Consider the following 27,455-nt stretch of genomic DNA (forward strand, 5'->3'; position numbering starts at 1 on the left):
AGCCTGACCTCGGTGCCGGGGAAGATCATGGAGCGGTTGGTTTTGAGGGTGCTCACGAGCCATGTCCAGGACAACCAGGGGATCAGACCCAGCCAGCACGGGTTCATGGAAGGCAGGTCCTGCTTGACCAACCTGATCTCCTTCTATGACCAGGTGACCTGCCTGGTGGATGAGGGAAAGGCTGTGGATGTGGTCTACGTGGACTTCAGTAAAGCCTTTGACACTGTCTCCCACAGCATTCTCCTAGAGAAGCTGGCGGCTCACGGCCTAGACAGGTGCACTCTTCGCTGGGTAAAAAACTGGCTGGACGGCCGAGCCCAGAGACTTGTGGTCAACGGAGTTAAATCCAGTTGGCGGCCGGTCACGAGCGGTGTTCCCCAGGGCTCAGTACTGGGGCCGGTCCTGTTCAATATCTTTATCAACGATCTGGACGAGGGGATCGAGTGCTCCTTCAGTAAGTTTGCAGACGACACCAAGTTGGGCGGGAGTGTTGATCTGCTGGAGGGTAGGAAGGCTCTGCAGAGGGACCTGGACAGGCTGGATCGATGGGCTGAGGCCAACTGTATGAGGTTCAACGAGGCCAAGTGCCGGGTCCTGCACTTCGGCCACAACAACCCCAGGCAACGCTACAGGCTTGGGGAAGAGTGGCTGGAAAGCTGCCCAGAGGAAAAGGATCTGGGGGTGCTGATTGACAGCCGGCTGAACATGAGCCGGCAGTGTGCCCAGGTGGCCAAGAAGGCCAACGGCATCCTGGCCTGTATCAGAAATAGTGTGGCCAGCAGGAGCAGGGAGGTGATCGTGCCCCTGTACTGGGCACTGGTGAGGCCGCACCTCGAATCCTGTGTTCAGTTCTGGGCCCCTCACTACAAGAAGGACATTGAGGGGCTGGAGCATGTCCAGAGGAGGGCAACGAAGCTGGTGAAGGGCCTGGAGCACAATTCTGATGGGGAGCGGCTGAGGGAACTAGGGTTGTTTAGCCTGGAGAAGAGGAGGCTGAGGGGAGACCTCATCGCGCTCTGAAAGGAGGTTGTAGCGAGGTGGGTGTTGGTCTCTTCTCCCAAGTAACAAGCGATAGGGCAAGAGGAAATGGCCTCAAGTTGCGCCAAGGGAGGTTTAGATTGGACATTAGGAGAAATTTGTTTACTGAAAGAGTGGTCAGGCCTTGGAACAGGCTGCCCAGGGAAGTGGCAGAGTCACCATCCCTGGAGGCATTTAAAAGATGTGTAGATGAGGCCCTTAGGGACATGGTTTAGTGGACATGGTGTGTTGGGTTGACGGTTGGACACGATGATCTTAGAGGTCTTTTCCAACCTTAATGATTCTATGATTCTATGAATTCATACCCATCCGTTCACTCAAACAGACCCTCAGGAGGAGATAGATGCAATATCAGATGAATAATAGTAGGGCAAGTGGGTGATTCTTGTTGTCTGTGACTGTCTTTTTAGATCAACATTATCGATGTCACTGGTATCTAAAACTGTAAGGCACTTTTTCCTTTCCGAGATCCTGTTTCTAATCGTAAGTGAATGTTCCAGAATGTGCAGCTTTTGTTTAGGAAGTACTTTCTTTGAAAGTATCCAGATTATTCACCTCAGTGCTCATGAGTGAAACTACGTAACAAACCCCAAAGCACAGATCAAAGCTCAGGAGCACTGAACAGGTTCTCCAGGTAGCTATTGAATTAATTGCACAGTTGTTGAATTGCATAATGTAGGGCACAAACAGAAATGTCACAGCTGATCAGGTTACCACTGCAGCGGCAGTAACTGGTGGCGGTGGCTTTAAGGCGATGCTGTCAATTTGTAAGATGGTAAGGGGTAAACAGGGTCAGTCACCGTGATTCAGCTGATGAGGGGTAACTCATGGAACTGCATCAATTCGTTCCCTCTTTCCATGCCTTCACTGTATTGCTATCTGTACAATGACATTTTGTTATCTGAAGCAAAGGGGCTGCTGGTGCAATGATACTTTTACCTCTAGGACATAGACAGGCAAAACTTCTGCCTTCAACTTCTGGTTGAACCAGTAGGCCTGCACCTCCCCAAAACAGGAGAGCTAATTGAAGAGTGACTCTCTACACCTAAGAGCAAGGGCTGGCTGGCCCAGAGGTGAGGAAGGGACTTCACTGCCAAGACAGTAGGTTACTTTCAGGCATCAACAAAAGCAACTGCCCTCAATTAGTAGGGCCGAGGATGCCATAGGCAAGGAGATGTTATGGTCAGGGTCTTACAGATATATTTGATCTGAAGATTAAGAAGAGGAAGAATTAGTTGCTAGCCATATTCTGACCCTGCCAGGTGCAGTTAGATAAGGTGAAAGGGTAGCTGTTATTCAAGTGGGTAAACTATGGCTAGCATGCACAGGCTACGTGAATTTTAAATTCCGGGAGGAGGTGGGAGAAAGGATTTGTTAGATGGCCTTCTAACAGGTTTGAGACACTGGGATTACAATGCTGGGCCACAGAAAGAGAATAGGGCAGAGAGTGAAAGGAAAGAAGACCAGAAGCTGAATCATGCACTGAGGATAGGGAAGATCTCAAACCACAGCTAGAGCTAAAAGAGGGAAAAAGCCCAGGAGAAGAAGTGTGGAGGACTGGGATGCAACTAGAGCACTGGGCTCTGTATAGAATTTTACCACTGTGTTACAGAATCGACTAATTCTAATTGAGAGTAAGGCATGCCAAAGAGAAGGATGCTGCAGCACTAGGAATGCAAGCTGATCAAATCTGTGTATGCAGAGTATTTATTCAAATGTGTTTGAAGTAGCATAGAAGTCAAGGACTGATTTGCAAATCCAACCACCTGGTCAGCCTAGCCACAGCCAAGTTTACACCTGCAGGACTGGGCACTACGATTTTTTTCTCAAACCAGGTCTGAAGACAAGGGCAGAACTTGACCCTGGAAGTTGGATTCCAATCAGTGCTCAGGGAAATCAGTCACCAGTAAGCCAGCAGGGATTGCGGCGGGGGTTGCAGAAGTGTGAAATGTTAAAGCCTTGTTAGAATGTGGAGATGTGAATGAGAGGGTTAATAGATGCAGGAGAAAAACTGTGACAAAAGCAGTGGGTAGAGGATTTAACAAAGGGTGTGTTTCATGTGTAGTGGTTATAGCAGGTTCATTTTCCAAGATATTCTCCTAGGATTAAAGCCTCAGGGATTGAGTACGTTCATTTTCCTCTTGCAAATGGGACAAATGATGGCTTAAAAACAAATATGTATTTACTTTCTGCATTCCTTAGCACTTGAATAGCTATGATTAAAATGAGGCTGCTTCGTGATTTGCAGCCCTGCAACTCAATTTAGTTCAGTCCTCATGGGACAATGGGTCTGTTGAAGCATATTATAAGCAAAGAATCTCAACAAGTTTGGAGGTCAATTGGTAGAAGCAGACAGCTCAGAGACTCTGCTGAGTACACCTTGGGGCTTCAAACAGGGCTCTGCTTCTCACCTCAGCAGAGGCTCAGGCTACAGAGACTTTAGCAGCTGTTCTGGGAGTAGCCAAAGAAAGGGGAGACGGTGGGGAGGGAGACGAATAGCAGAAATAACAAAGTACCAGGACAGAAGGTTATAGCTAATAACTGTACTGACAGGCTTTGCTTTGTGTAACCTTAAGGACAAGGTTCGGGACTGAGTTTGTGGTGAAGTTTCAGATTGTCTAGATCTCTGCCAAACCAACTTGTTCTTCCCTTGTACAAATAGGGCTTTTGAGAAGAGGAATAAAAGCCAAGATGTGCTGTCTGTTGGCTTCAGTAGCAGGCCTGTCTCACTCTGGGTTGGATTCACTGAACATTTGGACGTTCAATCCCTGTCCTGTCTAAATCTCCTCCTGTAACATCTGACTTCATGCTATGCTGGTTTCTGCAAGGCAGGGAAGCTGTATAGGATCGATGGGGTAGTAGGAAGCATGGAGAATTTGGAGAGGGAAGTTGCACCCTCTAAGGCAGTGTAGTGCTGAGATTTCTGAGTGCAAGTGGAGAGTCTCATGTGGCACAGAGCACTCACACCAGCTCAGGCACTGGAAGTGGCACGGACATCATGTAAGTCTGGCTCTGTGCCTCCCTTAAAAAGCTCTGAATGAGAATAGCTCTTTAGATCTGGCACTCTGAAGTGACTGTTTTATTTCCAGTCCCAGAGGCAAAGTTAGAAGGGACCAGTCTGTCCCATCTTGCAATGCAGAGTGTGTTATGCCCATGGTCACAGAGAGAGTCAGTGGCAGGATCAGGAGCTGACTCTTATCTCTTAACCTCAGTCTGGTGTCTAACTCCAAAATATCTTTGCACCCAAGATTGGTGTCTATTTCCTACATGTGAGAGAATATTACTACCAGTTCATCCTGAAGGATTCTGATAGAAAAATTTCCCAAAGTCATGTTGTGCAATTACATAATCGATCTGACAGCTTTGATCAAAGAGGGGAAGCCTCACATACCCGTTCTCACCCAGTGCTCTCTGCCACTTTTCTCAACTGCACCGTTTCAGTCTTGTGCACCACCTTTCATACTTCTCAGACCTTTAATGAGCTGATGTCTTTCTTCCAGGTTAGTTTTCTGCCAGATTAGTGGGTTGAATTAGCTTACTGTAGAGTCCAGTGAGTGCCAGAGCTGGTGCAGGGTGCTGGTGGAGGAGGTCCATAAGCAAGAGCAGAGGCGCAAGGCCCTTTTCAGCTACTCGTGGATCAGCTCAAGCCTTAACATGTAAGTTCATCATTGACTGCAAAATTACCCCACAACCTGCAGTAACTGTGGCTCACAAGAGAGGAAGAGTGTTTCCTGCCCAGGAGATGAATAACCTAGATTGATATGCAAGTTATTGTCATGCTTTTTGCTGGTTCCCCTATTAATTTCTTTCTCTAATCCTAAAGCTCAGCTGGATTAATATTTATGTCAAGTCACCACACACACACACACACACACTCTCATCCTCCGCAGCAGACTGTAACCTTGAGGCTTGTGGGAGCGGTGATTATGCTGCTTACTGCAGCCATGCTCCTTGGAACAAAGCAGAGAGAGACTCTGGGCTTCACTCTCCCATCCCAGCAGGATGCAAACAGTGATGGGCATCGTGCAGAGAGGCTCGGCTCTCCCGTGTTATCTTCTCAGGTACATACAGAAGAATGACTGATGAGAGGTAGGAATTGCTGCTGTCAGCGTTGCAGAGCCCAGCAAAGCCGTAATCTCTCTTTCCAGAGCCTCATCTCTCAAGATCTGTCTGCTACACTGGCATTCCCTCAAGCTCTCTGCTCTCCACAGTCTCCCTGCTCCTCCTCCCTCCTGAACCATCACTATCTGAACTATCCAATGAACCCTGAACTATACAATGCCTCTCGTTCTTAAAATATATATTGAAACTGGGTAAATACTTGCATATTCACTTATCATCATTCTGAAGAAGCATCTGCTGCAGTACAGTTGCAAGGGGGCAAGCAGGTAACACTAAAGAGAGAATCACTTTATGAATCCTATAGAAGCACTAATGACATCACCTCTCAGCTCCTGAAACAGCCCTGCTCAACCATCAGCACAGTCCTTCTTGCCACAGTTTTATCCTATGGTCTGGCTATCCAAGTAAAAAAGCATTTTACTGTCCAACTATCAACAGTTCAGCCCTTCTGTCATCAGCCTGAATTCAACAAAGAGTTATTGGGGAAAATAAGCTTCTAAAGGCTGAAGCGTAACAACTGGATGGATGGGCCAAGGCCAACTGTATGAGGTTCAACGAGGCCAAGTGCCGGGTCCTGCACTTCGGCCACAACAACCCCAGGCAACTCTACAGGCTTGGGGAAGAGGGGCTGGAAAGCTGCCCAGAGGAAAAGGACCTGGGGGTGCTGGTTGACAGCCGGCTGAACATGAGCCGGCAGTGTGCCCAGGTGGCCAAGAAGGCCAACGGCATCCTGGCCTGTATCAGAAATAGTGTGGCCAGCAGGACTAGGGAGGTGATCGTGCCCCTGTACTGGGCACTGGTGAGACCGCACCTCGAATCCTGTGTTCAGTTCTGGGCCCCTCACTACAGGAAGGACATGGAGGTGCTGGAGCGTGTCCAGAGGAGGGCAACGAAGCTGGTGAAGGGCCTGGAGCACAATGATGATGAGCGGCTGAGGGAACTGGGGTTGTTTAGCCTGGAGAAGAGGAGGCTGAGGGAAGACCTCATCGCGCTCTACAACTACCTGAAAGGAGGTTGTAGCGAGGTGGGTGTTGGTCTCTTCTGCCAAGTAACAAGCGATAGGACGAGAGGAAATGGCCTCAAGTTGCACCAAGGGAGGTTTAGATTGGACATTAGGAGAAATTTGTTTACTGAAAGAGTGGTCAGGCCTTGGAACAGGCTGCCCAGGGAAGTGGTGGAGTCACCATCCCTGGAAGTATTTAAAAGACGTGTAGATGAGGCCCTTAGGGACATGGTTTAGTGGGCATGGTGGTGTTGGGTTGGTGGTTGGACTCGATGATCTTAGAGGTCTTTTCCAACCTTAATGATTCTATGATTCTATGATTCTATGAACTGGAATGTGCCATCTCTGTTGGAGACAAAGCAGATGTTAGACCAATATTCATTAGAGGGGAAGTGAGACACTACCATTGTGCCTGCCTACTACATTAAGAGCTGAGAATCTGTCTTCTGGGCTTACTCAGTCCTTGCGCTTTCTTGGAAACCAGCAGTATAGAGTCTTATTAGGTAACAGATTTAAGGAGTGATTTTTTTTTTTAATGGTGTGTAATTAATCTGTGGAACTCACTGCTACAGTGTGCTGTGGAGGCCCAAAGTTTGATTAGCCTCAGAATATTTAGCCAAATTCACATAAGGAAAATCTTTCAAGTGTTATTGAATGCTAAGATGCAGATACAACCCCTGGCAGTGGGTATCCCTAGTCTGCTTTTGTCAGAAAAGCTGGGAGGGTATGGCCAGGGAGCTGGATTGCTGTGTGCCTCTTTTATTCTTTCTCCTCTTTCTCAAAGCACCTGAAACTGTCAGAGAAACACCACCAGGTGAGAGGAGCCCTCAGCCTGACCCTTCATGGCTAGTCCTGTGTTTTTAGGCTGGTTTACTATGCAGTTCAGTGTTCTGAACTGCCTCCAAATGAACATGTGCAGGGAATTCGGTGCAGAGATCCTAGCTGGGGTCGTGGATACAGTATAATCACATTAGTCTGGCAACATGCCCTTGCTGATTAGCCCCCCTCCACCCCTCCTTTAAGCACAGCTAATTAAGCCAAGCGCAGCACTGTACCAAAGCTATAGTTAATTCTTGTGGCTTAGCCAGTGCTACCTTGGGGATGACACAGCACAGATGCATTAACATAACTAGTGTCAGCTGATCTGTTAGCATGGAGTTGGGCAAAGACTGCCATTATTCCAACACCTACTCTGCCACAAAGGTGTCAGATGGGAGATTTCTTGTTCATTACCACTCTGGACAGGATTTGAAGTGCCATTCACAAGATTATTGGTCATCAATGTCTGTACGTTCTCAGGTGGCATTCCCAGATTCTTAGAGTCCAAAGGGGTTATGTAGAAGTCTCCTCCTGAGCTAACATCTCAGTTCTGGATGTCAGGAAAGCTACAAAGCTCTCTTACTCTTCTGGTAATGTGTGTGAAGGAGAGGGTAGGGGGTGTGCAGAACTGCAGAAATTAAAGGTGTCTGGAAAATTTAATCAAATGCAAAATTTAATCAAATTTCATAATTGGAAAAAGTTTGGAAAGCCTTGCTTTATCCTGTTATGGCTGCACTAGTTGTGTATTACCTCAGTTTGTTAAGAGATGGCCTGAGAACTATTATGTCCCATGTTACTGTCAATCAAAGCATTTGGGATTGATAACAAGGCTTATAAATGATGTGCTTTATTGATTGTATCTAGATGCAAGGGCTTCTGATATGTACTGGGCTTGGTGTTTTTTCTGTCTCAGGACTGGGTTTTCTGGCTGGTTTGCAGTCCGGAGTTAGGAAGTGAAAGGAGCAAGGTTAGATGCAGCTCAAGTTAACAGGAGAGGTCCAACTTCCCCCCGACATGTTAAAGAATGGCTGGGATAGCAAAGGGTCCCCCATCCCCACCTTCTCTGCGTGCCCACCCACACGTGATAGTAAGTCCAAGGAGGCTACCAGAAAATTGCAACCTGATGTAAGCTGGCCCTCCTTTGAGTGGGGATTTGGACCAGGTGACCCCCAGAGGTTCCTTCCAACTTACATCATTCTTTGACTCTGTGATTCAAAGTCCCTAACTGCTTTCAGACAGTGAGCAGTCAAGATTTGGTGAGAATGGCTGGCTCAGGATTGTACATCCAGCGCTGCAAGGCAGCTGTCCTTTTACAGATGGCACATCCATCTCAATTTTAGAAGAATGTTTGCAAGAAATAGGTAATGGAGTGGTATAAATAATGATTTGTTTAGTTCAGCTCAACCAAAAAATCAGAAATTTGTGTCAATTGTTTTAAAGTTATTTAATCCTTTTAATGAAAGAATCCTGGACTGGTTGTGAAATGGAAATGTTTTCTGAATGAAAACCTAATGGTTTCTTTTAAAAACATCTTGCAGTGCAAATTGCCTTCCCTTTATGGCCTTAACTAAACTTGGATCGAGTAGTTTTTATTCTTGCAGAAGAATATTTCGTTGGTGAACTTACTATTCCTTGAAACTGTTTACCCGTGTATTACTAAGAGAAGCCCCATTTTGAAGCTGTAAAACATGTCTTCTAGATATCTATGCGGTGTTGATCAGTCAGCACTTAAAGCAGACAGTTCAGTGCCCAGGTGTGTGAGTGTGTCCATCTTACGGGTGACAATGCCTATATGGAGCGTATGACTGCGATGAAGTGCAGGGGTACATGCAGTACCCTCTCCGCGCTCACACGAACAAGGGAAGGAAGCGGTCAGCGACGTTGCAGTGTCTTTGTAGCACATCTTTACAGAAGGAGAAATGAAGCTGCCATGTAGATTGCCTTCTGTCAGCAGGTTTACGTTAGGGATTCGTCTTGGTTTGCTGTATCAGAGATACTGTGATTATAGCTATGATTTTGACATCTTATTTCTGAGAGTGGAAGCCAGACAAATAGTTCTGTTCTTTGAGCAATGTCAATGACAGCCTGGTCTGAGCAGTATGTTTGTGCACGCACGAGCACTGCATGTGTTGTCATGGAAAGGAAAGTGCTCTTGCCTCAGCAGTTCTTTGTATCCCAGTGTGGGATTTCAAACTTCATTATCAGTTTTGAAATTCATTTTGGCACTTGAACTGTAAATAAATAAATAAATACATCATCGTGCCAAGCGCTAAGCCTCCCTGCTGAGCTGTCTCTCCTGGCAAAAGGCTGCTCCCAGCAATACTGATTTCAAGTTGCACAGACTCACTGTTCCCTTTTTCCCATCTCTGGCCTTCGTCTGGTGGCAGATTTTACCTCATCTCTCTCGTTCTGCTCTTCTGATGAAAGTAATGTTGATCTCTTTTTCCCCATCACACTCCAGATATGTGGATCCAGTGACACGACCTGACATCTCCAAAATATCCTGTGATACGAGTTTCACCATGCTTAATGAATAATAAAAGATTCATTGACCAGGTCCAAAAGTTCCCTGTGCTGAACTACTGACTTATGCTAGGATGTGACCTCTCAAACCCAGCAAAGCATTCTCTTCAGGTGCCTTTCCCAGGCTGGAGCTAGTCATGGAAAACAAACTGTTTCTGTAGCCATGATGTACAGGTTTGTACATAATGCATTCATCATTGCACCACCTTCCCGCAATGCACAGGATTAGACCTTAAGGCTGAGCACCTGTAAGAGCGGACAAACATGTAATGCAAAGAGATTTGTCCCAAAGTTCTTTGATCTGCTCTCCTAGGACCCCTGAAACCAGCAGACGTTTCCATTGCTTGCAGCAAAGCCAGGCCGTGTCCTCTGGGTGTGAGAGTGCAAACTCAGCGCTATGTGCTCACGGCACCATCCCCCGTGGTGGGGTTCCCTGGCTTGCGCTGTGGCCACTGCAGCAATGCAGCCGATGGGAGGAAGTAAACAACTGCTTCATCAGGCTCATAATTGACCCTACTCAGACTGTTCACATCTCTAAGCCCAGAAATGGGATTGTCTGAAGCATAATCCTTGCCTGAATAGGTACTGATTAACAGCAAGGGGAGGCAGCTACGGCAACTGATTATTACAGCCAGCTTCAATGTAATGAATGTTGTATAGAAAGTGGGAAAAAAGCTCCAAGAATTTTTTGCTAGTGTCTGTGGTCTTTGTAACACCGCAAGAGATAAAGAGCCTGCTTCTAGATAAGATATTTTCTGAAGGTATCACTGCAGTAAGGGTAAAAGTGTTCCATGTTTTTCAGCATGTAACACGCAACACTTAAAAGTCATCTTCCTGTAGCAAATTGAGCTAGTGCCGTGGTACAAAAATTAACCCAGTCTTTGGAAGAACTCAGAACCAGGACATTACGTAAAGCTTTTTGCAGAATGGAGGTAGCTATCAAATAGCTTCCAAAGCTGAAGAGTAGATGGATATGGGTTTAAATTTAGCTCATTAGTCAGAACGCAAAAGTAGCACTGACAATGTTTGGTGCTGTGCTAGATGTGGTCTGAGTTGTTCTGGTTGAATTGGTATTGAAATAACCACCGGTTCCTATACAACCTGCTACAATTTGCCTGTACCACACTCTGATCCTCCCCCACCACCACTCCTCTCATGCAGGCACCCCAGCTGTCTTTCCACTTACTAGTTCACTTAGAGTTTCCTTTGGTTCCCTCTGTGAAGGAATCCAGCTCCTGCTTCAGCCTCATCTGTAAGCCCATCCTCTTGCTGCCTGGGGGATGGAGGATATGGAAAGGACAGCCTATGCCTGAATACAGCTCCTCTCAATCGCTTTGCTATTGCTATGGAGAAGACAGCTCTGTGCACATATAATTTTATGAGTGTCTATATTCTTGTTGGAAACAGCAGGACAGTGCTCATGAGCATGAGTATGTATGTAGAGCCAACTGTGTTCGTAAGTGCTGGCAGACTCAGGATAAACTGTGATAGCCTGCACCAGTTACAGTTCTCAGCAAAATTTCAGGAAGAGAAAAGAGCAAAATTCTATAAGCTAGGACCAATGCTAAATATGATCAAGCATGGAGCTCTGCAAAGGGAAACCAACAAAGATCTCACCAGCAGTGTCGGCATGATTTTAATTGTGTTACAAAAGTTCACTTTGCTTCCCTTAAGCCACTACTCCTGGAGTCATTTGACTCCATGAGAATGTGTGTCTTGATCATGTTGAGTAAGATGTATATCTGGTCATAGAACAAGTCCTGAGGATGGGAATATGAATGGCTTAAAAGACAAAAAAAATGGAACTCAGCATTTATTTGGGTTTGATGATTACTAAATGCTGGGGAGCTGCACTGTTTTACTCCTTCTCGTAGGTCAGAGAAAATAAAACAAAGATGCAACTGTGTCCCATCAAGACACTCCATCTGGTGAATCTCATGACTTGATCTTTACCCCTATGAAGCACTAATCCACTTGAGAGAGCCACAACATTGTACATCATGGCTGCTTGCGTGTATCTGAATCCAGTCTCACAGATATATACTGCCAGCATTCGAAATGCTGTCAGAGCGTCATAATTTTTCACTTAATTGAAAATGCATTACTTTGCATGATTCTCGTTTTTCTTACACAAATGCATCTCTGTTGACTTCTATGGAGTCCAGTTGTGGAGACTGGAGATTAAACTCTGTCCCACAGTGATTTCAGCCTATTTCTGGAAGGATGCAACCAGTACAGCTCTGTGCAGCAAATGCGCATTTACCTTTGGGTAGAGGAAGGCAAGCATCCCAAGTGCCTTCATTACAGTAGGTTATGCGTGCATGCCCATGTCAGCAGGCATACTGTGAAAGTGTGTAAGTGTGTTTGACTTAACCGAGATGCAAAAATGGAAATCAACGTTTCTCTGAAGCTCTGGAGAGTGATGTGTGTGGACCAAATGAGGACTCAAAGAGGTGTCAGTGCCAGAACTGGGATGGGAGCAGCTCTTCTCAGATGTAGGATTTTTTTTATATTCAGAAGTAGGGCAAGGAAATAGTCCAGCCTTTTCAGCCAGTGATTTATTACTGCCAGAGAGAGGAGGATTCATGATAGAGATTGAGGGCATGGAAGGAGTTAAAAATATTTAGTTCCCTTTGGACTGTGAATGATCTGAGCTTTGGTAGAAGGGGAGGGGAGCGGTGAGACAACTAGGGAAAGCGGCCAGTTATAGAAGGAAAAATACTGAGCTAAATGGTTCCCTTTTGATATATTAATACCTCTTTCAAGGGCTTATTTGAGGAAAAACAGACTTAAGAAAATGAGTTAGGATTTAAATGGACTCGATTGTCTTCAGAGAGATTTAAATAATTCCTAAGTGAGTCTTTTTAGTTGAACTCAGAGAGGCCACTAATCTCTACGCGTTCCTCTGAGCAGAGGTCAGACTGAGGACATGAAGACAAGTAGGAAGAGCGAACAGACAAGTACAAGGGAGAAAGGAGACAACAGGGGGCTGTCAGGTCAGTCCTGGCCATGTCTGAAAGGCACTCAAAGGGGTGCCAACTCAAGGGGGCATGAAGTGGCTTTAGAGAGTGCCAGATCTGCACGGTATCAGGGCCACAGTTAAAAAAGGAAGACCTGTAAATTCAGGGTTATCAGGCAAAGTCTTACACCTTGCATTCTGCTGTTGATGTTCACCACACGATTACCCTTACCCCTTTGCTTTGTCCCATCACTGAGTGTTGCTGGTGACCTCAGGAGTGATCTTGTTTAGAGCTTAGAGCTGAGAAGAGACATGTACATCCCACTACACTTTGAAAAGCCCTCTCTCATGAGTTTTTTAGTGCTTTTTGGCTAGTTGCTATTGATGCTTGACACTGCAAGACTGGTGGCCTTCAGCCTAGCTGAGCAGCTCCAGGGAAAGAACCCCACATGAATCTTCAATTTATCAAACGTAGAGAGAAGGGGCTGATGCTTTCATTTCTGAGCACCTCTGAAGACTCCATCTCTGCGCAAGGAAGAGTTAAGAGCCCACAAAACTCTCCAGCTGGCATGGGTGAGAGGAGGTAGCACTAGTAAAGACAAGAGAGTCAAGGTGTGTACTTCTTGTTAACTATGGCAGAGAATTACGGTTTCTTATTTTACAATTTTCTTTTATAACCATGTTTTTAATTTGTAATCGGAAGCAGAGCCTTTTTTTCTGGTGAAGTAAATTTGTCCTGTTTTTACTCTGAGCCTTATCTGGGGACAGTGATTGCAGGAGAATCTGACAAGCCCTAGGGACTCTGCAGAGCAGTAATTTATTGCTCTTTGTTACAAAGCAATAAATCCATGTACAGCAGTGAATAAGCAAAGAGTCTGAGTCACCCCATCCAACCTGTGCTTGTGAATCTGAGAAGCTGGGGGTATTTTTCCCAAGAAGCAAAGGTCAGTTGAAGATTGATCGCAAGTGCTTATAGTGGAGAGAAGAGGGGTAGCAGGCAGGTGGCTGGCAGCCGGTGATGAGAGGCATCTTGTGACACTGGTCAATGTTCCAATTCAAGACATTGGGCTAAAACTGAGAGTATAAGGTGATATTTTTGGCAAATAATTTATTCAACAAAAATACAGCATTAAAACAAGCAGAACTGTTTGTGGATTTAGGATAAATTTAATAAACCTGAGTCAGCAAAAGCTAGCTTCCATAATGAGTGTCCTGCATGTCCTATGTCCGATTTGCCAGGTCCCATGGATGTCTCAAATGCTGCAGTGCATCTCCAGTGGTAGTAGACATCTATGTTTAGTCATCTGAGCCAAGCCCTTAAACTTTCTGCATTTAAGAGCATAACCTGCAAAATCCTCAGTGGGCTCAGACCAGTGAGTTGTCGACATGTGAGATGTTGGTTTCTGCTCCCTTTATCTTCCTCATTCACGAGCTGCAGCACCCAGCATAGCGCTGCCTGACACAGCGCCCTGCCAGTCTCTACAGAACTTCAGCAATCCAAATAATAAAGTGCAGCGTTCATTGCCAATTCTCTGCCTGGCTCCCTGTGGGGAGGTGGTGACTCGCTTGACTTTGATGATGCTGTAGTGATCATGAATATTTACAGCCAGCTCCTCTGCTGCTAGCTACAGACAAAATGCTCTGGAAATGCCAGGAAACCCCGAGCGTCCCCTCTGCCACTTTGGCTTCTTAGAGTATTCGTTCTCCTCTCTGGTGCAGATCAAGTTGTTAGCATGCAAGGCAGTGCCAGCACAGACTGTACTGAGAGCAAAGTGTGTGCAGGGGAGATCTGTAATGAGCAGAAGTTTGGTAATTAGGCACTTCAGCACAAGTTGCAGTAAAGGGACATTCAGATGCAGATTTATCAGGGAGAAGAGGGGAAAGAGGGATGGCAAAGGGGGAGCATAGTCCTTTTGTCAGCATTATTTAGTATGGTACACGCTCAGGATCGTATTCTCTACTGCGTACCAGTGGGTGGAAGCATGACCACTGCAAGGCACACACCTTGTCTCTGCAGCACCTTCAATGCAAGTGGACCCACTTACAGTCCTGTGCCCTTGAGGAAGTGTCATTTACTCATAGAAAGCACCATTCATCCCCAAATACCGCTCTGGCATCAGTCAGTGTGCCCTTGTATTCCCCTCTAAATGACATGATGGAAATGCAAATCATTAAGTAAAAACACAGACAGGTTAGATAGTGTGAGTACATGGGGCAATAGGGACTCAGCAAAAGAAGAAAATCTGGACCTGTGCAGCCCTAGGTGGGAAAGCAAAGGTGCCATCATAGCTGGGCAGACGAGAACATAGAGGAGAGGAAAAGCAGGCCACAGGTATTGCAACTTCAACCGAATAACTGTCAGATTTCTGTCTCTGTGTGTCCTTCCATTTGTGAACATCCAAGGCAGGACTGTGTTCTGCTGTTTTGTACAGCCCCTGGTACAGTGGGTTTCTGTGCTTGGCTGAGGCCTCGAGGTGCTGCACATCACTTACTGGTCTAGAGCCGAGCTGCCAGGTCATACACCCTGGCCGCCATTCTGCTGTGTGCCACGGAGAAACCTTCTGTTGAGGGAACATTGTACTTCTTGCTCTCATTCTGCCCAGGGTTTGGACAGTCTTCGCTCAGCATTATTTTCTGAGAGGAGATTCCCAGCTGAACACTTCCTACTCGTCTCTGCTCCCAGCTTTTGCTCTGTGTGTAGGGGAGAACAGGCACATGGGCTGCTCAGCACCCAGGGAATGAGGAGTTGTCTCTACAGTGTAACTGGCTGAGGATCAGTTTAAAGGTTAAAACATGGGGCAGCCATTTGGGGAATATAACAACGGTATCTGCAAACTCCCCGTGTGTTCAGACAGTTGCTCTCTTCTGCACCAGATTTATCTGCCTGGGCCTGGCTTGGCATGAAGGAAGCAGGTATGGGTACGGTCTAGCATGTGCTTGTCCATGAGTGGGCACCATTTGTTGCATGTCCTGTTAACTCCTTCTCTTCCTCTCTCCCCTGCACAGTACAAACAAGTGGAGCAGTATATGTCCTTCCACAAGCTCCCTGCAGACATGCGGCAGCGCATCCATGATTATTACGAGCACCGCTACCAGGGGAAGATGTTTGATGAGGAGAGCATCCTGGGAGAGCTGAGTGAGCCCCTCCGAGAGGTAAGGAGGGGGCGGCAAATGGGCACGCATGTTCCTGTCATTTTTGGCGGCTGTGGAGTTCCCGGTGTGCAGTCTCCTGTCCCAGTGCTTTGTGGAGGACTCTATCAGTTGATGGGAGTGGTGAGAGGACAGCTTTCCCGTTAGCACTGGTTCTGTGTGTGCTTTAATGTCATGCCCAGCAGAGACAGTACATCTACATATCTGAGCCATAAAGGCACCATTTTGCTTGGGGCTGTACCTGTTCCTGTGTTGTGCCTAACTTTCTGGGAGAGCAAGGCCAAGGAGAACATGGTCCACAGCTTGGCCACATCTCTGTCGGAGACAGTTTCGTTCAGAGGGGGTGACTGTCCTAGCCATTGGTGTATGTCTGGTATTCCCTTGCCTTGGTCACGGCAGAAGTCACTGCTGTGGAGAGAGAAACCCATTAGGACTCCTGCCTGAGTCTGTTAATTGCTGCAGCACAAGTGATGTCTGACATAAAGGCAATGGGGGCTGCAATATTCAGGCCCTGCCACCCACTCATCATGTGAATAGGTACATCTTGGCACCTTCTGAGGCCATGGCAATGTCTCACAATGTCCTCCCCATTCCCAAAGAACCCCTGCAGGAGAGCACTCTGGAAAGTGCCTTGCTGTTACCTCACACTTCTGCAAAACCCCTTCCCTCCCCTCACATGCACCACTGCCTGGTACGGCATCTCAGTAAGCTCCCACCTCGTGCTCCCTAATATTAAGCTGTATCTCGTGTATTTATAGAAACCTCTATGCAGTTCCTCTACCTCTACCTCTATGCCTCATCTGTGCCCCATCCGTCAGCTGTACCAGCATATTGAGTCAAAGGAAAGGAGGAGCCTCCTAGCAGGGCCCACACCTGAAAGGAGTCTCTACAGAAAACCCCCTCCCCTAGCTGAAGCCTAGCAATGCAGGTTCTCCCCAGTATATGCCTCTAATATGTTACCCACAAGCACCAGAAGCAGTCTTCCCTCCTATCTTTCCCCCCAGTCTTGTACCTCCATAGGAGATAGAAGAGCTGAGTATCATAGAATCATAGAATCATACAGGTTGGAAAAGACCTCTAAGATCATCGTGTCCAACCGTCAACCCAACACACCATGTCCACTAAACCATGTCCCTAAGGGCCTCATCTACACGTCTTTTAAATACTTCCAGGGATGGTGACTCCACCACTTCCCTGGGCAGCCTGTTCCAAGGCCTGACCACTCTTTCAGTAAAGAAATTTCTCCTAATGTCCAATCTAAACCTCCCTTGGTGCAACTTGAGGCCATTTCCTCTTGTCCTATCACTAGTTACTTGGCAGAAGAGACCAACACCCACCCACCCAACTCCTTTCAGGTAGTTGTAGAGCGCAATGCGGTCTCCCCTCAGCCTCCTCTTCTCCAGGCTGAACAACCCCAGTTCCCTCAGCCGCTCCCCATCAGACTTGTGCTCCAGGCCCTTCACCAGCTTCGTTGCCCTCCTCTGGACACGCTCCAGCACCTCCATGTCCTTCTTGTCATGAGGGGCCCAAAACTGAACACAGTATTCGAGGTGCGATCTCACCAGTGCCCAGTACAGGGGCACGATCACCTCCCTGCTCCTGCTGGCCACACTATTCCTAATACAGGCCAGGATGCCGTTGGCCTTCTTGGCCACCTGAGCACACTGCCAGCTCATGTTCAGCCCGTTGTCAATCAGCACCCCCAGGTCCTTTTCCTCTGGGCAGCTTTCCAGCCCCTCTTCCCCAAGCCTGTAGAGTTGCCTGGGGTTGTTGTGGCCGAAGTGCAGGACCCGGCACTTGGCCTCGTTGAACCTCATACATTGGCCTCGGCCCATTGATCCAGCCTGTCCAGGTCCCTCTGCAGAGCCTTCCCACCCTCCAGCAGACCAACACTCCCGCCCAACTTGGTGTCGTCTGCAAACTTACTGAGGGAGCACTCGATCCCCTCGTCCAGATCGGTGATAAAGATATTGAACAGGACCGGCCCCAGTACTGAGCCCTGGGGAACACCGCTCGTGACCGGCCGCCAACTGGATTTAACTCCGTTCACCACAACTCTCTGGGCTCGGCCGTCCAGCCAGTTTTTTACCCAGCGAAGAGTGCACCTGTCTAGGCCGTGAGCCGCCAGCTTCTCTAGGAGAATGCTGTGGGAGACAGTGTCAAAGGCTTTACTGAAGTCCAAGTAGACCACATCCACAGCCTTTCCCTCATCCACTAAGCGGGTCACCTGGTCATAGAAGGAGATCAGGTTGGTCAAGCAGGACCTGCCTTCCATGAACCCGTGCTGGCTGGGCCTGATCCCCTGGTTGTCCCGGACATGGCTCGTGAGCACCCTCAAAACCAACCGCTCCATGATCTTCCCCGGCACCGAGGTCAGGCTGACAGGCCTGTAGTTCCCCGGATCCTCCTTCCGGCCCTTCTTATACATGGGCGTCACATTGGCAAGCCTCTAGTCGTCCGGGACTTCCCCAGTTAACCAGGACTGCTGGTAAATGATGGAGAGCGGCTCGGCAAGCTCCTCCGCCAGCTCCCTCAGTACCCTCGGGTGGATCCCATCTGGCCCCATAGACTTGTGAGCGTCCAGGTGGCGTAGCAGGTCATTAACTTCTTCCTCTTGGATTATGGGGGGTTTATCCTGCTCGTTGTCCCTGTCTTCCAGCCATATATTCAGCCATGTCTTCCAGCCCTGATCTACCAGCCATATATTAAAACTAGTTCTGCCAAAGTTTAAAAGGGCAACCCTGAAAAGAACCCTAGTGAGGAGGAGACAGATGCTTCCCCAGCATTCTTTCTACCTGCTCCAGTCATCCGGATCCTCCTTCCCTGCTTGGCTGGGGAGCGTTGTGCTGAGGTGATTTACTCAATATCACTTTCTGCTGCTTTCTGAGTCTGAGCTGAGATGGCACAGAGCAGCTCCTGTGCAGTGGAAAGTGCTGTCATACTCTCCGAGTGACAGCAAGCCACAGGAGGAGGCACAGTCCCTGTCCGCTGTATGACAGCTGAACAGCTGAATTGGGTTTTCTTCATCTGAGGTTGATGATCCAGCCCATGCCTCAGTGACTGGTGGGCACCTCTCCCTCCCCTCTCTTGACACTGTCCCCAGCTGCCCAGGATAATTCTCTGAGCGCCTTGGCACATTTGTGCTGTTTAATATCTCATTGACAAGGAAGGGCAACAAAGAACGTAGGGCTGCCAGGGTGAGTTATAACGTTTTCCCAGAGAGGAGCCCTGGGCTTCTTCATACAGCATTTCATCCGTGCTATGCACCTCTCTCACAGTCCAAACTTCCCTGCAGAAAGAGGTATATTGTGTGTATTGGGAGGTTGGGGGGCATCATCCCTGCTCAAAGAGAAAGCATGTGAATGAAAGCAGTGAAGCGTGGTGTCAAGCTATCAGCTTCAGCTCGCGCTGCTCCATGCTCTGAGCATCCAGACCCCATTCCAGCCTGCACTGGGGGAGCCAGACTAAGGGAACAGCAGGTTTTTTTTTCCACTTTCTAATGTACAGGTCAAGTGGGGGATCTTCATAGGTTATTAGATGTTGACTAAATATATGTGTGTGTCTTTTCTGCTCCCTGTCCCATCTTTTCTCCCCCCTCCCTCTTTCTCTTTCTCTCTCTTTCTCTCTTTTGCATCACATCATGGTCAGGAAATCATAAACTTCAACTGCCGGAAGCTGGTTGCCTCCATGCCCCTCTTTGCCAACGCAGATCCCAACTTTGTGACATCCATGTTGACCAAGTTGCGGTTCGAGGTGTTTCAGCCAGGGGATTACATCATCCGGGAGGGCACCATTGGCAAGAAGATGTACTTCATCCAGCATGGGGTGGTGAGCGTCCTCACCAAAGGCAACAAGGAGACCAAGCTGGCAGATGGCTCCTACTTTGGAGGTGCGTGTTAGTGAGTCACCCTTACATAGCGATACCCGCTGCGTCCAGGACGAGGTAAGTCCTGGACACACAGGGATGGCAGCATGTGGAACTAATACCCAAGGCACCTACTCCTCCACCCTCTGTCTCTGTTATCTCACCTGTCTTGCAGCTTCCCATGTAGTAAATTGTGCAATGGGAGCTGACTGGGACTCATGGGCATTGCAGGAGTCTAGATAATAAATAATAACAAAACGGAGAAGGGAAGCTTAGTTTTTGTAGGTTCATTTCTTTTTGCCCCAAGCAAAATGACGGATCTGTGAAGGTGAGAACCTAAAGGAAAAAAATGGAGCATTCTCAATTCTCCAAGCACATTTATAGTGTTGCCTAGTCCTACTGTCTGGCATCTGTCATGTATAGACATGTGTGTAAACACAGAGGAAAAAACATAGTCCATCATCTCCCCAGCCTGTGGCTCAGCAAAACGTCGTGAAGGTCAGCAGGCAGGCGTAATGTATCAGCAGCAGAGCTCTGAAACAGTGAAACTAGCATGAGATCAGAAAAGAGTCTAAGAGAAGATTTAGGATATTGCTCTTACAAGTAACACAGAGACACCCCTCCTATCAGAGCCCCGTAGAGACCTCACTGACAGCCCAAGACAGACAGTTCTCTGGTAGATGCATGTTTCAGTACAAGCACTGAATGCACCACAATTAATGGCCTACTGAGAGGGGGCAAAATGAAACCTGCCTTTCCTTCCCTTCTATGAGGCCTTTTCTCTATTAAAAAATCCCTATCATGCATTTCCTACACTCTTTAGACTCTTAGTTCCTATGAAACAACCTGTCTGCACCTACCTGGAGTACAAGGATTTTGCACGTCCCTAGCAAGTTGGGACAGTTTGCTGGGATTTGGAGTTATGGCGTTGGAGCCAGGATACCCTGACTCTGACAGATTTGATTAAAATTGCCCATGACATTCAATGTGTTTTAGATACCATACACACAACTCCTCACACACATTCAAAGCTGGCACGGTCTCATAAGCATCATTTCCTTAGGAAAGCAGCCTCATAACGCACTTATAACCTTGTAGTGCTGCTATACCAGTGCTTTGGGGTAGACCCAGAATGAATCCTGAGAGTGGTGCTGGTGGAATGACACCCAACATACAGCAGAGAGAAGAGTGCTGTCAGTCTTTAGGACACACCATCTGTCTTTAAGTGCTTCTCTTAGCTACCCATACTCTGTGTGTAATCAGTGGAAAAGCAGGACTCGGGAGCTCTCCACTGAGTGTTCAAGGAGGTCTATGCCCAAGTCAGGCATTTATGGTAGAGTCAAGGGCTTTCTGTTCTGTAACCAGCTGAGCATCCTCCTAGAGTAGCTGACTGCAGTGTAAATACACCAAGAGTTAGTAGGTGCCACTACTTTGGCTTTCCCTGACAATCTGTAAGTTTGTGGCACATCTACAAAAAATTTTGAAAACTTTGAAAAGACAAATGTTCCAGACGTGAGGATCAAAATTACTACCAGGCATCAAGGCCCCAGGTCAGCACAAAGCCTTTAGTACAAATCTAGGGAGAGAATTAGCTTCAGTGAGAGCACAGCTTGACCTTCTGCTCCCAGTGCCCATGAGGAGCTGGAGAAAGACAGCTTCTTCACTCTGAATGCACAAACGATATCTTTGATAATCCACCATAACAAAACTTGACTGGCTAATTAGATCAGCAGAATCCTGAGGTGCAATTGTGTGTAGCAGCTGCCACAACTGAGCCCTCTGGCATTTTTAAATGTTACTGCATATGCAGAATATTACCACTGTTCATGTTTTCAGTGGGAGTGCAGGTAGAGTCCAGCTAGCGAGGAGACTGGGTGGCAGGCAGGACTGTCCATGAGCAGCAGTGTCAGGTCTCGTATCGCAGGGGTGGTGGTGTCTATCCCCATGTTCTCAGGCTGGGTCTTTTATTCCAGAAATTTGCCTGCTGACCCGTGGCCGCCGCACAGCCAGTGTGCGAGCTGATACCTACTGCCGGCTCTACTCCCTCTCCGTGGACAACTTCAACGAGGTGCTGGAAGAGTATCCCATGATGCGGCGAGCTTTTGAAACTGTGGCTCTTGACAGGCTGGACAGAATTGGTAAGTAGAAGGTGTGAGGGTCTTCTTCCCAGTACCTGCTGCCCTGGCTTGGTCCTTAGTTCCTTTGCTGGAACTGAAGGACATCCCAGCCTGTCTTTCCAGCCTGACTTCAGCTCATCTACAATGAGCCCCATTCACAATCAGTTAAATCCACATCCTTCTCTCGCTCACACACATACACGTTTCTGCCAGCTCCTGCTTCCATTTGTTTCCCTTTCCAAGAGTTCTTCTTGAAGAACTAAGATCTGCAGTCTGAGGCCATCAGGGCCATGCTGGTGAATTTACTAGATTTTGAATTTTAGCTCAGAATGTGTAAATACCCACAGCCTCCCAGGTTCGAGAGAAAACAGACCAGGCTGTGAGCCCGAAGTCCTGCAAGCAAACTCCAGTATTTCAGCAAAATGTTCTGTGGCAAAAATCATCTCTCAGCATGGGGACATGAGTGTTTGTTAGAGTGTGACCTGGTTTTGCAGGGTTGCTGGCTAGGGTATGACTGCATGGGTTATTGGTATTAATTTTTTTTTAAGACAATGTTGATGAGGAAGAATATTCTTCTCTGGTATATCAATGCATAACGAAATGCAGACCATAATGCAGACCATGCTTCTTTTTGGGACAGGTTTTTTTCTGGTCATAGTTGACAAGCAACTGGAGAAGCAGGAAGTGCTGTACGGGAGGGAAAGCTTTGGGTGCTTTCTGATCCTAAAGAGACTCTTGTGCAAAGCCATCAGCAAAACACAACCACAAAGCACCTGCTCAGCTGTCCATTAGAGTCCAACTATAAATATATTCAGTAGAAATAGGCACCTGATTGAACAAAGACAGGGAACAATTGATAAAAACCTAATCTCCCACAGCCCAAATTAAACACGATTAACCAAAGAGTATTATTGAATTGCTATAGCTCGTAGTGACCCATCCCAGGATGCTCTCCTGTCCTGTGGGAGACATAACCTGTGCTGCAAACATCCTTGTCTAACTAGAGAAGACCAGGATAACGTTTCTTGGTCACAGCCAGAGACATTTAACGCATTAGAGATTAAGTGACTTACGCAAGGTCATGCAAGAAGTCTTTGCAGAGCTGAGGACTGAGCATTTCAGAGTCCAAGCCTAACTTCTTTAGCTTCTTATTATACATCTCTTAAAACTGCATGAATTTTCATTGCTTTTCAGAATCATAAAGGTCAGTGCAGGTCTGAATACAACGCGAAGGTGAGGAGGATAATGGGGTGAGGGTGGTAGGGAATAAGCTGGCATCCCAGCAAGGGGTGCAGTGCCTCTGGGGCTTTTCATGCCAGGAACATTGTATTCTGTGCATCTCATTACTTGCTGCAAATCAGAAAGTGCGACCCCTGAGGGAAAGGTTATGAGCTAAATATGTAGAGTTTGGCAAAGCCCGTGCTAATGAGGCCCTAGTGTTAGTGGCAATAGTCCCATCACTTGGGTTATTTAAATTAGACTGAACAAACTGCTAAGAAAATGTAATGGCACAACCAGGGATGGGCCAGCTTGACATTGTCTCAAATTCTTTGGCTTTAGATGGTCAGTGCTGCTCAGCTTCCTAGCCTGATACTCTCTGTGACTGTGAATACAGGTGGGCAGGGCGTTCTGTGCGCCTTGTCTTTTGCTCTGTGTGCCACTGCACACGTAACTAAAATTTGTGGAAAATTCTGAACCAGCATAAAGAACCTCACACACTTCTTCCTCTAGGAGAAATTCCCTTCCACACGCAGCTGCAAAATGTCACCGTAAGGTCAGAAGGTGACACGGAGCAACTGGAATAACAGGCCCTTTGGTGCAGAGCTCTGGCATTGTCCTGCCCTCCTTTTGCCATTCCACTGACCCGAGACAGTATCAGTCCCATATAAATGCAGAGACCTGCAGAGTCATACATGGAAAATCCTAGTGCTACCCCTGTTTCCCTGGCAATCAGACTTGAGAGCTGCCTGTTCTCTCAACTTTACATCGTCTACTATTGCAAAATAGCATCTTCATAGCACTTTCCAACCCTGTTGTGCCCAACACTCTTTGGCTGGAATTTCCCAAAAGAGCCTAAGGGACTTATGCGCACCCTACTGAAATTGGCAGATCCCGTGGAAATCCCCGTCTTTGTAAGTAAGGCATTTCTTCACCTTCCCCTGAAACATGCACCATCCAGAAAGAGCAGCGCAGTAGCTGTGTAACAGCATGTGACTTTTTAGGGAAGTCAAAATTACTGCATTCTGCTGAGACTCTCTCTGAAAGTAGAGGGATTATTCTAGAGGACTGAAGTTAAGGAAGAGCAGTTCATAAAAGCCAGGTATGAACAGAAGCAGGACCATATTTTTGGTTCCTGTTACGTCCAGCTCAGGATCTGTACACAAGATGGAAGCAAATGGGAGCCTCTTTCCAAGTCAGCGGTGCATTCACTAGCAGCCTTCTACCCAGATGACAACATGTCCTTGAGAAGCCCATGCCTCACTGAGTACACAAAATGATTCAGAGGGCTCTATCACTATTCTGGTACCAGGATAAGATGCATCCAGTATTCCCCCTGTGCAGTGAGGAATCAAGAGAGCAGGGAGAAAAATCTCAGTCCATCCAGTCACAGTGACTGGAGAGATGTTTACTGGATTACCTGCTATATGGAGGATTTGGAAAGCATGGTCTAAGCTTATCTAGGTAGCAGGGAGACAGGATGAGAACATAAGACCTCATCCCTTGAAGCAACAGGAGCAGTACTGGTTGGCTGGAGGTGTGATGAGGCATTCACTTTGCAGAGCAAATGCAGTTTGAAAGCCTGTGGCTAGGCAGAGGGGAAGGAGAGGGGCAGATGTACCCTGATCTGTGTGCCCCCATCGCTTCCTGCTGGTAGATGGGCAGTGCAGCAGCATGAAGGGCACAGCTCCCCAGAGAGCTGTCAGCTACATTGATCACTCGGCAAAGAGCATGTTGATGTGTCCTCCTAACCTCTGTTGTTAATGGGAATTGATATTGGCATCCTGCCTGTGCCACGCATCGCTGGGAAAGAAGTTTCCCAGGTGTTTTGCACTTGCAGAGCTCTTTAAAGACTGGAAAGGATTAGTTTCCGTGAACTGACTAAGGCTGGGATTCTACAAAGATTTGTGTCCCTGCTTAACTCTGCTCTCTGAATAACTTCAGTTTCTAAAGAACTCCTCAACTTGCAAAATATCACACGCATAACTCTCCACAGGCTCAGGGCCTGAAGATTGAGACTCAAGGAAATTAGGCTGATCACTGATTAATGATCATTTTATCACTGATTAAATCTTCCCTTTTTCTTGTTCTTTGTAGTATTTATGTGTTGAAATGATTTGTTAATTTCTCTAGTGAGTAATTCTTTGTCTGACAAGCATTTGTGAATCATCCCAGTTTGTGATGTGTCAGTTAGTTACATAAGTTGCATCATTCTGTTCCTGAATGGCTTTAAAACTGGCTTTCAGTGACCATTGAAGCTTAAAATTAGATTTTCACAAGTATTTGCACTTGTAAAACACAACTGGTCAAATGTTCATTGAAAGTAAATACAATACAGGTCATAAATATTGTCGAATCAAAATTCACTGATGCGTTCACAAAATATTGGGGGGCAATTATTTTCCATTGTTCATTGTGTTGTGATAAATACCATAGATGTCTGTCATAAGGTTGCTTATCATCCGTATCAAGGTCATTGGTGAGAGCTGAAGGCATACTTAAAGCCAGAGGAAGTTATTTTTTCATTTTCATGAGGAATTTCTCGCCACGTAGTTTGAAATGCGTACATTTTGAATGCCAGTTGCATATGTTTTGTTACAAGGATCCCAGTTAACCCAGGATTAAAAATGTCTTGCACTTCCTCCAGGCATTGCAGATGCTAAAAAACCAAGGAAAAGCTAAGACAACACAATACGAGTCTCTGAATATAATTATATAATATTATTGCGGTACAAGAGTGTCTGTTCAAGATATTATATTGGTAGAAGTTTTAAAAGCTTTGTCATATAAACAAACCACAAAAATAGCTGTTCCCAAACTTTTTGACTGGGCACCCTATTTGTCAGCTCATGATCACGCTTCTGCAATTGAAATCCTGTTGGGTTTGCAACCCCGCTTGTCTAGGTCATGACTAATACTCTGGGATCTGCGGCCTCAGAGGAAGGGCTGGCCCGTGTTAGGCTAGGTGAACTGTGAATGAGAAGATCTGGGATCTGTGCCAAGCTCTGCCACAGATTCCCTGTTTGTCCTTGTCATGCCTTTGCTCTGTGCCTCAATTCCTCATCTCTTCTACGGGGAAAATAATACTAAAAAAGGTGGAGCTCGGTCTCTGAATGCTTCTTAGCTGCCTATTCCCTTGTGGCAGGGGCCGTGCAAGATCATATGAATAACTGAAATGGAGATCGTATGAATATCTGAAATGGACTGAAATGTGTAAAAATAAAACAATATGTACTCAGCATAAATTTTACACTGTATCCACATTGTAGTCCCAAATTTGTTTACAGTACGCAGGCGAGTAACCCCCAAAGAGCTGCACATGTGAGGAGATGAAGCAGATTTGGTCATAACTAGAGAGAGAGATGCTTCTTATTTGAGGCTGCTGCTACAGGCACAGGTGATGTAAAGATAGAAGTTCCTGTGGCCCAGGCATATGATGCTAGTGTGTGTGTGCTTTGGGATAAAGCTTTATTTCAAAATCACATTGAACACTACCCAGCCCTTTAAGGAGGTGGGATCTTACTATCCAAGTACTGAGCAGGTGAGAGTATCAGTGGCTGACAAGAGATAGCACAGGTTCTCCTGTGTTGTGTCCTCTCTGATCACCTGAATAACCTACAAACATAACTGTTTATGATGAATCAAAGTTCAAATACCACTGTGTGTATTCCTCTGACTTGAAATCCTCTCTCGTGATTTCCAACACTACAATGTGGAGATCTGAATCTGACTTTCATAGTCAGCAGAGAGAAAAAGGCATTTAGAGTGTGATTTGTCTTATCCTCAGGTGGCTATCTAAAATGGCTTAGGTGAATCACACCTTAGAAATGCTATCATCTAGCACAGACATGCAGGATAGGAGCTTGGTCTTAAGTAGGAATTAAATATCTGAAGTTTTTTTTATCTGGAAGTGAAGGCCCAGACGCAGAGTATTTTCTGGTTAGCCTAAGGAAAGATATCAGCAACTCACCAGTCATGAGTGGGTACAAATGACTTCAGCTTAATTAGGGTGAACTGGCAACCCTGTTCACCTGAATATGAACTGCCATTTCTCATGCAACTCTGGAAGGAAAATAAAGCCTAAGACACCCCAATAGAAGGGACAGTGCGAGGGGTGGTGATGATATCTCAGGAGACCTGTCTTTGACTTTGTAAGTGACCTTGGTCACATCAGTTTATTCCAAGCCATGTCTACCTTGCAGGGTTCAAGTTCTCTGGGAAGTTTGGTATTCTAGGCAGGAGTCACTAGTACTACAAACGGGTAGCTGGCTAGCTGGGAGACATTAAGCAGAAGCAAGAGAGTTGGGGGAGTTGTAGGAGGTACAATATATTTGTGCCCCATCTGCATGGGTCCCCCATCTCCATGGGTCCCCCAAGTTACCAGATTCCTTTTATATTTAGAGAGTCATGTCCACAGCTCTTTGCTATCTGCATAAAAATAAAACATCTGTTCAGATAACATTGTACCATTCCAACACCTTTTAAAATAATTTTCAACCCCCTTTTTAAATACATGAAGTAGGACCTGCCTACCAACCACGCCTCTAGACTCAGGTGACTTTCCCTGCCTAGAAGGCAGTCCAGTAGCTATCTGCAACCAGGCTACACTGCAAAGCACACAACTGACAGAAAAACAGTGCC

At 46.7% G+C, this 27,455-nt stretch overlaps 1 protein-coding gene across 1 annotated transcript in view; it reads left to right on the top strand.

Moving 5' to 3' along the window:
* HCN4 (hyperpolarization activated cyclic nucleotide gated potassium channel 4) overlaps positions 1 to 27,455 on the top strand; it is a 107,845-nt gene that overhangs the window by 71,351 nt on the left and 9,039 nt on the right. The window contains exons 5-7 of the mRNA XM_075159564.1: positions 15,471 to 15,617; positions 19,263 to 19,503; positions 21,453 to 21,617. Coding sequence (XP_075015665.1) covers positions 15,471 to 15,617; positions 19,263 to 19,503; positions 21,453 to 21,617 — 553 coding nt within the window. The remainder of the gene's footprint in view (positions 1 to 15,470; positions 15,618 to 19,262; positions 19,504 to 21,452; positions 21,618 to 27,455) is intronic.

Source organism: Calonectris borealis, chromosome 11, assembly GCF_964195595.1.
Source record: "Calonectris borealis chromosome 11, bCalBor7.hap1.2, whole genome shotgun sequence".
Taxonomy (NCBI): domain Eukaryota; kingdom Metazoa; phylum Chordata; class Aves; order Procellariiformes; family Procellariidae; genus Calonectris; species Calonectris borealis.